Source organism: Nycticebus coucang, chromosome 21 (genome assembly GCF_027406575.1).
Source record: "Nycticebus coucang isolate mNycCou1 chromosome 21, mNycCou1.pri, whole genome shotgun sequence".
In the NCBI taxonomy this organism is placed as follows: Eukaryota; Metazoa; Chordata; class Mammalia; order Primates; family Lorisidae; genus Nycticebus; species Nycticebus coucang.
This window is the reverse complement of record NC_069800.1, coordinates 32,690,615-32,703,459: the sequence shown is the minus strand read 5'-3', so window position 1 is coordinate 32,703,459 and position 12,845 is coordinate 32,690,615. Positions and strand designations below refer to the sequence as shown.

At 34.6% G+C, this 12,845-nt stretch overlaps 1 protein-coding gene across 2 annotated transcripts in view; it reads right to left on the bottom strand.

Moving 5' to 3' along the window:
* The window catches only part of GPCPD1 (glycerophosphocholine phosphodiesterase 1), a 65,823-nt gene that overhangs the window by 39,803 nt on the left and 13,175 nt on the right, over window positions 1–12,845 (bottom strand). Inside the window, exons 4-7 of one of the 2 annotated variants that reach the window (XM_053573947.1) lie at window positions 12,263–12,347; window positions 4,868–4,943; window positions 2,999–3,040; window positions 244–367 (exon numbers count right to left, since the gene is read on the bottom strand). In XM_053573947.1, the coding sequence (XP_053429922.1) occupies window positions 244–367; window positions 2,999–3,040; window positions 4,868–4,943; window positions 12,263–12,347 (327 nt within the window). The remainder of the gene's footprint in view (window positions 1–243; window positions 368–2,998; window positions 3,041–4,867; window positions 4,944–12,262; window positions 12,348–12,845) is intronic. The other variant, XM_053573948.1, reaches the window with a different exon arrangement.

Below are 12,845 nucleotides of genomic sequence, written 5' to 3'. Positions count from 1 at the left end.
GAAACTATAAAAACACAAATCTCTTAATTTAGAGATTAAGACTAACACAAGTATGTGTAACAGTAGCAATCTGAGGGGGGAAAGCAGTCCACTCCTACAAAACCCTACAGTTATTACTACAGGTAACATCTATAAGTGTGCTTTATTCTTAGTTTATTCACTTAAAATATGAAATCAAATGGGTATTAAATCTATAGCGTTAGGAAACATAAAAGCCCTAATAACAAATATACATGGTCATACCTAAATCTAGATTTTTTAAATTTTTTCTTTGTTATTGACACAGGAGGTTTTTCAGAATAATGCAAGCGTAATCTTATTTCAGTCTGACATGTCAGCCATCCAGAATCCAGAGTTTCAACACCATCTGACAGAGCAAATATGAAGAACAGTAATTATTACTCATAATTTTTGAAACAACCATTAAGTACTAATGCATACTGACAAGTTCATATTCACATTTTAATACATTGAAGTTATACCAGGTATAATACTGCTACTTTTCTCCCCAAAGCATAAATACAGGTAATTTTAAATTTGTCACTGAAAAAGAACTTTTACATGAAGTATGGGGGGGAAGCTAAATATCTATTAACAATTAGCTGGGCTTTAGCAACTCAAATGAATTAAAATACTCACATTGAATTCATGATTAAAATAATACAAATCTGTTTCAGGAGAGCATCTAACTTCTGTATTCTCATATTTACATATTCTGTCATAAATAAATAGCATGATGTTGATGATACTGGGTTAGCATTAACTTTAAGTTGCCTACTTACATAGGTAATAAAACTTTCATAAATACCAGAGAAGCTGTCGATGGACATCAAGAAACTTCTCTTCTTAGTATAACTTAAGATTGTTTACAACTTGCCAAATGTTAAGCATTGTTTTCAGAAAAAGACAAAGTTGAAGAAATTGCTTTCCATCTGGAAAAGTGAACTAAAGCTGAACTTCAGACAACAAATGCTTTCCAACCATAAACAGTAATTAATACCTAATAGAGGACATAATGCCATGTGATACAACTAAAAAAGGGAGATAACTACTCCTCCACAAAGAAAACTCTTTAAAACATGCAGCATAAATATTATCTTTTATAAATAATAAAGAGGATAAGACTCTAAAATACTTACCACTAAAGATATTCAAATATTTTAGACAATCTTCTGATGTAATATAAACAATCCCAAACAAAATCAAGGCAAAAAAGTTACATTCCTATCCAAAGACTGGCAGAGCACGCACGTTTCTAATGCACGTAAACACAAACACATAGCAAAACCACACCCGAAACATTCTGGTCCTGTTGTTTCTGGTGCTTAACAGGAAAGCAAGCTGGTCATCAGCAACTTATATCTGAGTCAAAGTCAGTGCAGGCACACATTCTGCTCACACTCTTTCTACCTTTTGACTCCTATATAGTATCTTATATTTTTATTTCATTTTTAGAGACAGGGTCTTGGAGTCTTGATCTTGCTCAGGCTGGTCTTGAGCTCCTGAGCTCAGGTGACCCACCTGTCTCAGCCTCCCTGAGGGCTAGGATTATAGATGTGAGCCACCGTGCCCAGCCCTGAAACTCCTACATAGTATCTAAAATGAGACTGCAGTTTACCATGACAAGCCAGATGTAACATAAAAAGTCTAGTCACAGAAGAAAATTTGCGTTATGAGGCTGTAGTATTTACTAAAGCAGAAAAGCATACAAATATAACACAACATATTTAGAAGTTAAAGCATTTTCTACTTATTACAAAGTAATCTTTAAAGACTCAGAATTACTAGAACATTTCGGTTAATCTGGATTTTACTGTAAATGCATTGTAATGAATTGTACTATAAACACACACTTGCCTAAGAGTAATGTTTCACATCTTATCAGGGGTGTCCAACCTTTTTTAATTCTCTGCTACACGTTAGAAGAGTTGTTTCATTAAGTATAAAAACATTAGTGAGAGCTAGGGGGCGGCACCTGTGGCTCAGTGAGTAGGGCGCCGGCCCCATATGCCGAGGGTGGCGGGTTCAAACCCAGCCCCGGCCAAACTGCAACAAAAAAAATAGCCGGGCGTTGTGGCGGGCGCCCGTAGTCCCAGCTGCTTGGGAGGCTGAGGCAAGAGAATCGCATAAGCCCAAGAGTTAGAGGTTGCTGTGAGCCATGTGATGCCATGGCACTCTACCCAAGGGCGGTACAGTGAGACTCTGTCTCTACCAAAAAAAAAAAAAAAAAATTAGTGAGAGCTAATTAGCAAAAAGAAAAAGTCTGTACATACTTTTCATGATATTCGGCATCAGAGAAAAGCAAAAAAGTCCTCACAAAATCAGCATGCGGCCATGGACACCCCTACTTTAGATGTTTAGAGTTATAAATTTCAAATATAGAGTTAAAAAGAGATGATATATTAATAGTTAAATATACTATCTACTTTTAAGTATGTAAAGTCATATGCTTGAAATCACCAGTCAACTAAAAATTAAGGATAAAATTTTAAAAATTATATTGGAAACTAATTATTATTTAACCAAATGTATTGTTTCTTGGATCTACTCTCTATTTTCATATCATGACTACAGTTATGCATCGCTTAACAACCAAGATATATTCTGAGAAATGCATCATTGGGGGATTTCACTGTTGCAGAAACATCACACGTGAACTAACAAACCTACATGGTATGCCTACTGCTCCTAGACTACAACCCTGTACAGCATGTTACTGCACTGAATATTGCAGGCAAGTATAACACAGTGGTATCTGTGTACATCACCATATTTAAACACAGAAAAGGTAATGCACTGCACAACAGCTACATCACTAGTGGATGGGAATTTTGGTTCCCTTACAATCTTATGGGACAACTGTTGTATATTCGTAGTCTTTGATAAACGCATGGTTAAGTAGCACGTGACTGTATGTTCTCCTTCCCTATTTTCAATGAAATAGAAAGTACCATCTTAATCACACCAGCAAACATTTAAAAAACTTAGTATCACTTACTGTGGATTCCAAATTGTCCATCGTCAATTGTAATTTCATTTTCTAGAATTTAAGGAAAATAGAAAACCTAATTAAAATTCATGAAGTGTACAAAATGAAAAACTGAGAAATTAATCATCTTAAGGTTTAAAATATTAAATCTATAACTTAAAAAGCAGCCCAAAGTGAATAAGCATATTTATTGTAGCCCTCAATAAAGAATTCCCCTTTAAAGGAGGCTAGCAAATAGTAATAGTTCTTACATACTTTGGTGGTTATTCATATCATAAGAAGAAAGAAAACTCCTCAGAGAAGTGCTCTAGAGGCACTGGGATGAACTTCTACACTCATCGATATACAAGACTTACAGGTTGCTGGACAATAATAACTCCTTGCCGATTTTTCAAACCAAAGGTCTTGGCACAATTAAAATGCTTATTCTTATGTAGTGCACATTCTAAACTTGTCTAAAACATAAGTCTCCTCAAATCCCCATTATTCTCTACACCCAGCTAAAAGCTTTACAAACAGTGTAAACTTACCTTTATATACAGAGCTGTGAGAAACTCACAAAAAAAGAGTAAACGCTAGCACATTCCCTTCTCCTAACAGAAACTTCAACTAAAGGAGAAAAGCTGTAAAGCTCTGCCTCTCTGAGCAAAATACTAATTATTCTCCCAGTCTAATTTCAGTTTAATTTAAACATAAATTTCAAATATTTGTCTAAATAAATTTGATGGTTCCTAATAAAGATTCTGGTAGATTTCATACAGCTTAAGTTCAAAAGTTATATTTCTCAAAAGCATAAAATAAATTTCATTCTTAAAAAACAAAATCATCTAACTTATCACAGTAAGAAAATATATTTAACTACAAGATGCTTTTAAATACAACTTTGTTTCTTAAATGTTTAATAACTAGTTAAATTCCAACCTCAGTATGGGACTATTAAAATTTTAAGTATCCTATCATAAAAATCGTAAATACTCTACCAAAAAAACTATTAAAAACATATAAAAAGAAAATCCAATAAAGAGGATGGAATGAGGTTATCTGTTTACACAAGATGTGTCTTTGCTACAGGCTAAAGAAGAAACTTTCAAAAAAAAAAAAAAAACTTTCACTGCTCTCTAATTTAAGCTAGTAAACCAGCAAGCCAGTTATTACCTTTACATTTTAATTTTACCTAAAAACTAAGCAAAGAGTCAATTTACAGAAGAATAAAGTAGAATGAACTTCAAATTCTATTTTCAATTTGGAAAATTAGAAAATACTTGTACGAAGAGAAATGCCACAGGCATAAGAAAACTGAGTAATTTTTAAAACATAAAATAAAAACTCCCTAAGTATCAATTTTAGCCTAGCCAGCAGGAAATTTAAATAAATTAAATATATATCTATCACAACAAAGAAATCTGAATTTATTCATACAAATTTATTCAAGTATTTACTAGTTAAAAATAAATAACTTATCACATTACTCTACTGTTCAAAGTTAAAAATGTAAGAGCCTTTGGTTTAGATTAATCCTCTCCTCAAATGTTCTCTAAGCCTGAGCAAGTAGTCAGATAGAGCCATGGATGTTGAATCAAGAAGAATGGTATCTCATAAGCTTTCTAATCACCCCATATGAAACAAATTAAATTACTCTAAATCCAAGAAAATAAAAATAACTAGGCAAGCATTTCTAATAAAGTTTATAAAAAAGGCAATTAAAAACTGTTTAGTTTTGAAAGTAAGATCCATGAAATGCTCGGTGAAATCTGTAGTACTGACAATGCATTGACTTTAAACTTTAGAATAAAAATTTATTCAATCCCACTAAGCCACTGTGCAGCGTATTAGTAACTTTATGCATATGCCTCAAACAGATGCAGTTAATGCCCATACCTAAAGGGGTTATTGATCGTGGTTGTAGATGAGTCTCCCACTTGTGAACTATGACTTGACATGGACCACCGATAGTCTGCAATTTAAAAGTTAAATGTCTGCAATAATTTCTTATATCTTATTTTCTACCCATGACTCCATTAGATGTTTGTGGCCTAAGTCTTATACTAAATATGAGACCAAGAGATTCATCTTGGTAATTATCAATATCATATGCCAAAAATCAGTAATGTACCAGGTCACAAAACATGATGAAATGCTGGAAGAAAATGAAAGTAAGGCAGTAAACAAAGAAAAATGAGATGAGCTGGCACACAGAACTGTTTTAAACCCATTCTTAAATCTGCCCATAATACTCAATGTTTTTCAAAGAAATCTAAATTTTTAACTGATACTCTGTCCTAAGTTTAACACCAAATATGCTTTGTTTGGTGTGTCAGCAGTCAAGGAGGCGGTCCTCAAAAAAAGCATCCACCTCCTGCTTTATTTAATAAGTCTCCAAGTGGTTGGAAAAAAAATTATATGAGTCTACAATAGCAGAAAGTGCAGGAACAAGTACTTTAAGTTCAATTATCAAGGAGCTAACAGGTATAATAAAGTTATTACTTTATTTAAGAATAATAAATGGAAAAAAGAATATCAGATTTCTCATATTATTGTAACCAGTGTTGCTAAAGAATAATACAGAAAACCCTAAAAGAAAGAACATATGGATGGGTAATTTGAAGAACAACTGTGATAAAAAGGAAACTAACAACCAGTTTCATTCTTATGCCTTATAGCTTATGAACTCATTGAGTGACAATTCCTCGTATTGTCTTCTGTTATCAAGTTCCCTTACTCAAAACAAAACAAAACAAAGCCTCTATGTGCTGCTGATAACATACAGCAACTTTTAAGCAATGAAATACCAAAGATTCCCTGGTATATCTAAAAGACTGAAGTTTAAAAGTGTCCTAATTTTCCTTTAATCATTAAAAAAATCACTAATTAAAATTACATACCAAAATAAAACTCTTAAATACACAATTTTCCAGGTGTTGTGGCTCACACCTGTAACCCTAGGACTCTGGGAGGCCAAGGTGGGTGGATTGCCTGATCTCACAGGTCGGAGACCAGCCTGAGCCAGAGAGAGACCTCATCTCTAAAAACAGCCAGGCATTGTGGTGGGCACCTGTAGTCCCAGCTACTCAGGAGGCTGAAGCAAAAGAATCACTTGAACCTAAAAGTTCGAGGTAGCTGTGAGCTATGATGTCACAGCCCTCTACTGAGGGTAACAAAGCGAGACTCTGTCTCAAAAAAACAAAAAACAAAAAACACATTTTAGAAGCAAATTTTCAAACTGTAAGGTTATACGGTACCTTAATTATTTTCCTTTTTGGGGGTGGGTAGAGGGAGGGGGATCGGTGGGATCACACCTGTGGTGCATCTTACAGGGGTATTTGCGAAACTTGGTAAATGTAGAATGTAAATGTTTTGGCACAGTAACTGAGATAACGCCAGAAAGGCTATGTTAACCACTGTGATAAAAATGTGTCAAATGGTTTATGAAGCGAGTGTATGATGCCCCATGATCATATCAATGTATACAGTTATGATTTAATAAAAAAAAAAACAAAAAATAAATTATTTTCCTTTTTAACATGATCTCTAAAGAAATTTAATTAAATACAGAGAAGCAAAAAGAAAATATAAAAATCACCATTATCACACCATTTAGGGATAATTATCAACATTTTCATATATAATCATTAAGCCCACTTCTAGGCATATATATTCCTAAAAAGCCTGGAAAATAACAGCTTCTCTCGGTAAGATGTGTATCTTCAGATGGCACTAAATACTCCCCCAAACTTTTCACAGAATTTTAACACTGATTATAATAAATATACCAAACAATAACAAATATGGAACAAATTAATTACAAGATTAACTAATAATACACAAGAGCTAATTCTGTCCCTTAAAATAGCCAGTTAAAATTCTTTTTTTAATTTGCAAACTTGAAATTTAAAAATTAAAAAGCATTAGATATTCATTCAAATCATTAATCCTGAGGTATTAAATAAAATACTTTCTCTCAAGCTGACTACCTCCTTGCTGTAAGGGTTCACTACATAGACTGGGAAAAACTTTCTAAAAGAAATGTAGCAAAGGGCTGGGCCCAGTGGCTCATGCCTGTAATCCCACCACTCAGGAGGCCAAGGTGGGAGGATTGCCTGAGCTCACAGGTTTCAGACCAACCTGAGCCAGAGACCTTTTCTCTAAAAATAGCCAGGCGTTGTGGTGGGTGCTTGTAGTCCCAGCTAGTCAGGAGGCTGAAACGAGAGAATCACTTCAGCCCAAGAGTTTGAGGTTGCTGTGAGCTATGATGTTACAGTACTCTACCAAAGGTGACAAAGTGAGACTGTCCCAAAATAAAAGAAAGAAAGAAATGTAACATGAAACTGCTCATATTAGAATATGGTGAATTTCGGGTGGCACCTGTGGCTCAAGGAGTAGGGCGCCGGTCCCATATGCCGGACGTGGCGGGTTCAAACCCAGCCCTGGCCAAAAACCACAAAAAAAAAAAAAAAAAAAAGAATATGGTGAATTTCACATCCATTCCACTAAAAAGAAGATACATTTAATTTGTCCTACTATGCCATGTTTTTTACTACAACATTTTCCTGACAGATTTTTAAAGTTTGTTGTTTAACCATCAAGCTTCCTAATCTTCAAAAGATGCAAACGTACACATTAAAAATAAGAATAATACTTCTTAGCAATGGTAAGAAGTCAGAAAGAACTAGCCTATGACTTTCTTTCACCACATCCACGTTCCCTGAATGTCCTCCCCACTCTACTACCACTAAAAGAAACCTCTACAAAGATGGTGTGAACCTATATCCTTACAAAAGTTACTAATCAAAGGTAGGTTGAAAGGGGTGGCATGAAAATAAGATTAAATGTCAACAGGGACAAAAAGTGGGTAAAGCAAAGGAGGTTTATTTTGTTCTAATTCACACGTCAGGGAAAACTTCACAAAGTGTCTAAGAATAGTCCTGTGGATTGAATGTGATAGGGAATATATTTTAGTAGCAATTTGTTTTGCTTTGTTTTGTTTCGTTTCGTTTAGAGACAGGGTCTCACTGTGTTACTCAGGTCAGAGTGCAGTATCATCATCATAGCTCACTGCAACCTCAACCTCCTGACCTCTGAAGATCCTCCTGCCTTAGTCTCCCAAAGGACTAGGATTACAGGTGTGAGCCACCACACTTAGCCCTTGTAGTAGCAATTTTAACATCTCTACTCTTAGCTACTTTAGTAACAAACCCACTCTACACAGCATAAAACAATCTGGACCTGAATAACGTATTTGAGCAGTAGTCCACAGGGACAGTTCTACAGATGTCTTGTGTTTATTGACATTCACATTACAAGTCCATGTTGGCTGATATATAAAGTGTTATAAGTTAGAAAGAAAGAACATAGCTTTAAAATAAATTGTATTTCAAAAATTGTTATGACTATTTATGAAACTTTAGAAGGTAATTTTAAACCTTAGCTTTACATAAATTGTTTGAAAAAAAAATTAAGACCATAGCATTAGGAAATTCAAAGTGTCAGTGATGACTCCAAAACACACAATCTTTTCTAATATACTAACTGTCAAAATTCATTCTTCAAGATCTTAGAAAAAGAACAGTTCCATTCTGCAAAAGGCTGCCGCAATTTTAAGCTTTTTGGAGTAAAGTAGAAGGTGGATCTTTGGAGAAAAGAGTAACAGTATCAGTCCAAGATAATATTTCATTAACAGTATTGGTAATTTGCTATGTTAGCATATACAGAATCAGATGATTACAGAAATGTTTTCAAGCATGCATATTAACAAAAATATTTTAAGAATCAATATTTCCACAAGAAAAAAAATTTAATGATTGCTGTCTTAAACAATTATTGACATCACTCAGCTACATCAAGTACTGAGAGAAATAAAAATAGAAGGCTACCCAACATGTAAGGTGGAGTTTTGTTTTTAAGAAACCACCAAGCAAAATTATCAGTCATGTAACATTACTGCTTAAACATATTACAAACTTTTAACATTTTTACTGATTGTTTTCTTTCCACAATTTTGAAAATAGCCTCTGTGTAAAAGGGATCTGAGGAATTTTTTCTGCAATGCCATACAAAGGCCATACCCACCGTAGTTATTTAAAAATTACTATTTTTAGTAAGACCCAATAAGACAAATGGTCACCTAGGCATACGTAAAGCAAAGTAAACTAGGTCAACAGACATCTCTAAAAGTTCAAATCTCAAGTTAACTGCTGGGTGTAGTTAGCATCCTGAGAATTTTTCTATACTAAGAAATCACCGTACACAAAATGACAACCTAGGCTATTCTGAAAACCAACGATTATATGTCTATCACAGATGATTGATTCTTTAGCCAAAGGATTTAAACAAAAATCAATGGAGATTAAAATCAGAACAAGAGAATCTGTAATGACCTAATAATGAGTATTAGCACCTATAACAGAAACACCAATATGTTACTGAAAAATAAAAACCTAATTTCACAAAAGTGAAGGAAAAATATTACAGGTATAATTAAAAATTGGCTAACATTTCATTATGAGGAAATATCCCTATTTCTAGCTACCAGCAAAGAGGGATAAACATGGGGGGAAAAAAGTTTAAATTGCATGTTAATTCCAAAAGGATCTTCAGTGAAGATATGAAATCAATATACTTGCTGCAGACATATATCAATGTTTCATATCAATAATACTTTTATGTGCTACATTTAAATAATATTTTGCTTAGTCATCTGTAAAAATATATTTTTTTTTTTTGTAGAGACAAGAGTCTCACTGTACCGCCCTCGGGTAGAGTGCCGTGGCGTCACACAGCTCACAGCAACCTCTAACTCTTGGGCTTCCACGATTCTCTTGCCTCAGCCTCCCGAGCAGCTGGGACTACAGGCGCCCGCCACAACGCCCAGCTATTTTTTTTTGTTGTTGCAGTTTGGCCGGGGCTGGGTTTGAACCCGCCACCCTTGGCATATGGGGCTGGCGCCCTACTCACTGAGCCACAGGCGCCGCCCCATCTGTAAAAATATTTAAAAATTTGACACATCTTATAATTTACAAAGTGTATGAAAACATAGAGCTGTGAAAAATTGAAGAAAAGGGATTTTGGAATTCTTAATATCTAAACTAAAAGGAATATGCCCAAAAAAGCAAAGTATGGAAGAGAAAAATGTGAATGGTAAAATTTTATTTATTTATTTAATAAAATTTTAGCAATGAAAGAGATCTAAGAAATCTAGAGTTCAAAGTCTTCATTTTATAGGCGAGGAAACTGGGCGGGGCCTGTGGCTCAAAGGAGTAGGACACTGGCCCCATATGCTGGAGGTGGCGGGTTCAAACCCAGCCCCGGCCAAAAACTGCAAAACAAACAACAACAACAAAAAAAAACTATAGAACGAGGAAACTGAAGCCTAAAGGTCAGGTGGACTGTCCAAATATCACGAGACTTTTAGCTTAGGTAAAACTGCCTGGGTATATAACCTCCTAAAACTGTTGACCCAGTAAAATTAATCTTTATCTCCCATTTCAGCTTTTAAATGCTTTCACAGGTACTTTGGTTTCCTATCATTCTTTATATTCATAACACATATATTCCAACAATTTACATCATTTTACAATTTAAGATCCTTTGTACATTACTTCTATCATTTGACAATGCACAACTGAAACAAAGTTTCAAGATTATTTGTATTAAAAATGTTTCATTTAAAAAGCGCCACCAATTTTTAAAAGAAGTTTTACTTTAAGCTGGCATGTGGGAAAAAAAAAAAAACTGTAGCCATACGCATGGGATTTTATGTAGCTATTTACTCTAGTCCATGAAAAACATACTTACCATGGCAGCCCCTGCATCACACGGTACATGTGTACACGATACAGAGCACCTACTTAAAGAAACACACTCACCAACATATACTGTAAACTTTTGCAAGTATTACAAGGGAAAAAACTTGTTTTTTACTGCTAAGCGGACTTCTTGCTTTCAAAAGGCATTTTAGGCTGATTTTCTGCTTTTGGTTAACATTTTCACTGAAGAGGAAAAATACTATAGGTTGGCTCAATTTGACCTGGGTTGACAATAGTCTTAATTTAGGAAACTAGGCCCAAAGGACTCATTATGATCTTTCTTAGTCCAAACTCCCCTTGTTAAGTAAAATTTAGTTGATTTCACATCACAAAGCTAAATTTCATATACCAGGATACTCAAATAAGCTTCCACTGTCACAGGCTATGACCTACATATCTACAAATACTAGTTCAATTTATATCGAAAAAGTCTGTCATGATACATAATTTCTATGCCAGATAAATGATAGATGCTCTTTAAAGATGTTAAAGTGAGACCATTGTCAAGAAAAGCCAACACACTGATCCACCATAATGTATTTTAAGTTTAATCACTGAGTATTACAAAATATTCTTGTAATAAGAAACGTAATAGGTGCAAAAGACAGCTAAAGTGGGTTTGTCAGTTTTCTTTTGTAATAATGGTGGCTAAGAGAATGAAGTAACAGTGGCTGCTTGCATTGTTCACATGTTATAAGAGTATTCAATGACTTCCAAAAGAAAAGCATTTTTAAAAAGATGTAATCCACATTTTTTCCTAGACCCCTGCCTAAACCTTTATTCACATGCAACCCGAGGGTGCCAAAGGTAAAAATCTGAAGGAAGAGAATCCTTTCAGCAAGTTAAGTATTTTTAGTATAAAAGAAAAGGAACTGACTTTCTTTCCTAAATATAAAAACAATCCCAAAATAATGAATTTTTGTGAACAGGCAGATTTATAATTAATAGATATTCCAAAGGTCTTCAGAAAACATACTGGCCTATCAATACAATCTTTAGAAAAATCTAAGAGGAATCACTTCAGTTGTGGATTTCAGGCAGTCACTAAGAGATAGCTGCTGCAAAATAATTTAAAAAAAAGAAATTACTCACTTAAAGCTGGCTATATACCCCTCTAAATGAATTCATCTCACATTATGACTAAAAAACAAAACAAAAATGTCTACAACTGGTTACTAACTAGTTCACAAATGTTATAGGAAATAAACACCTATAGGAGAACATTTATTAGTAAAACAAATTTCATGATAAGAATATTGCAGAACATACTTACTATGTCTTTTTAAATTCCACAGCAGACATCATCTGCCTCTGAAGTGGCTATTTCCTTGTGTTAGTACTAAAATTCTATTAATCAAGAGTTCTATTCCTTATGTGACCCAACTCATTTTACTTTTAATGTTTACAAACTTAAGTGAGTTGCTTTTGGAGAAGTGCTAAAGAAATTGGAAACTAGATAAAGAAAACATACCTTTGGTTCTAAAAAGTACCCTTTGAAGTAGCGATACTGAACTGATACTCCTCTACTGAGTACAATGGTTGCTTTCCATAGCATGCTGTGAAGAAAAAAAAAATTGAGAGAAATAGCATCAACATGAAAGCACAAGGCATAAAAACCTCTTAATTCACCAAATCCTTCAAATAAAATCTTTGCTCAATACCACTCATTCATTTCCACACAAAACTTTACTGCAGGCCATTCTGCAGCAGGCAACAGGAACACAGCAATAAACCTGAGGGGTCCTGTCCTCAAGGAGCTCCCTTTGCTGTATGGGTAGACAGACAATAACCAAATGAGATACTGTAGAAGTTTTAGAGTAGACTTTTTCAAGGAAGACCTCATTGAGGAAGGATGTCTGAACTGAGACCTAAACGATGAGAAGGAACTAGCCATACAAAGAGCCAGGAGAAATATTTCAAACATAAAATCCAAGGAGTGCAAAGGTGGAAGCAGAGGCAGAGTCTTCCCTGACATTCCCCTTGGCCATGGATGCTTCATGACTGCTAAAAGGTTTTGGGTCCAAGGCCTTTGCCTCACAAGTGAGGGATAGCCC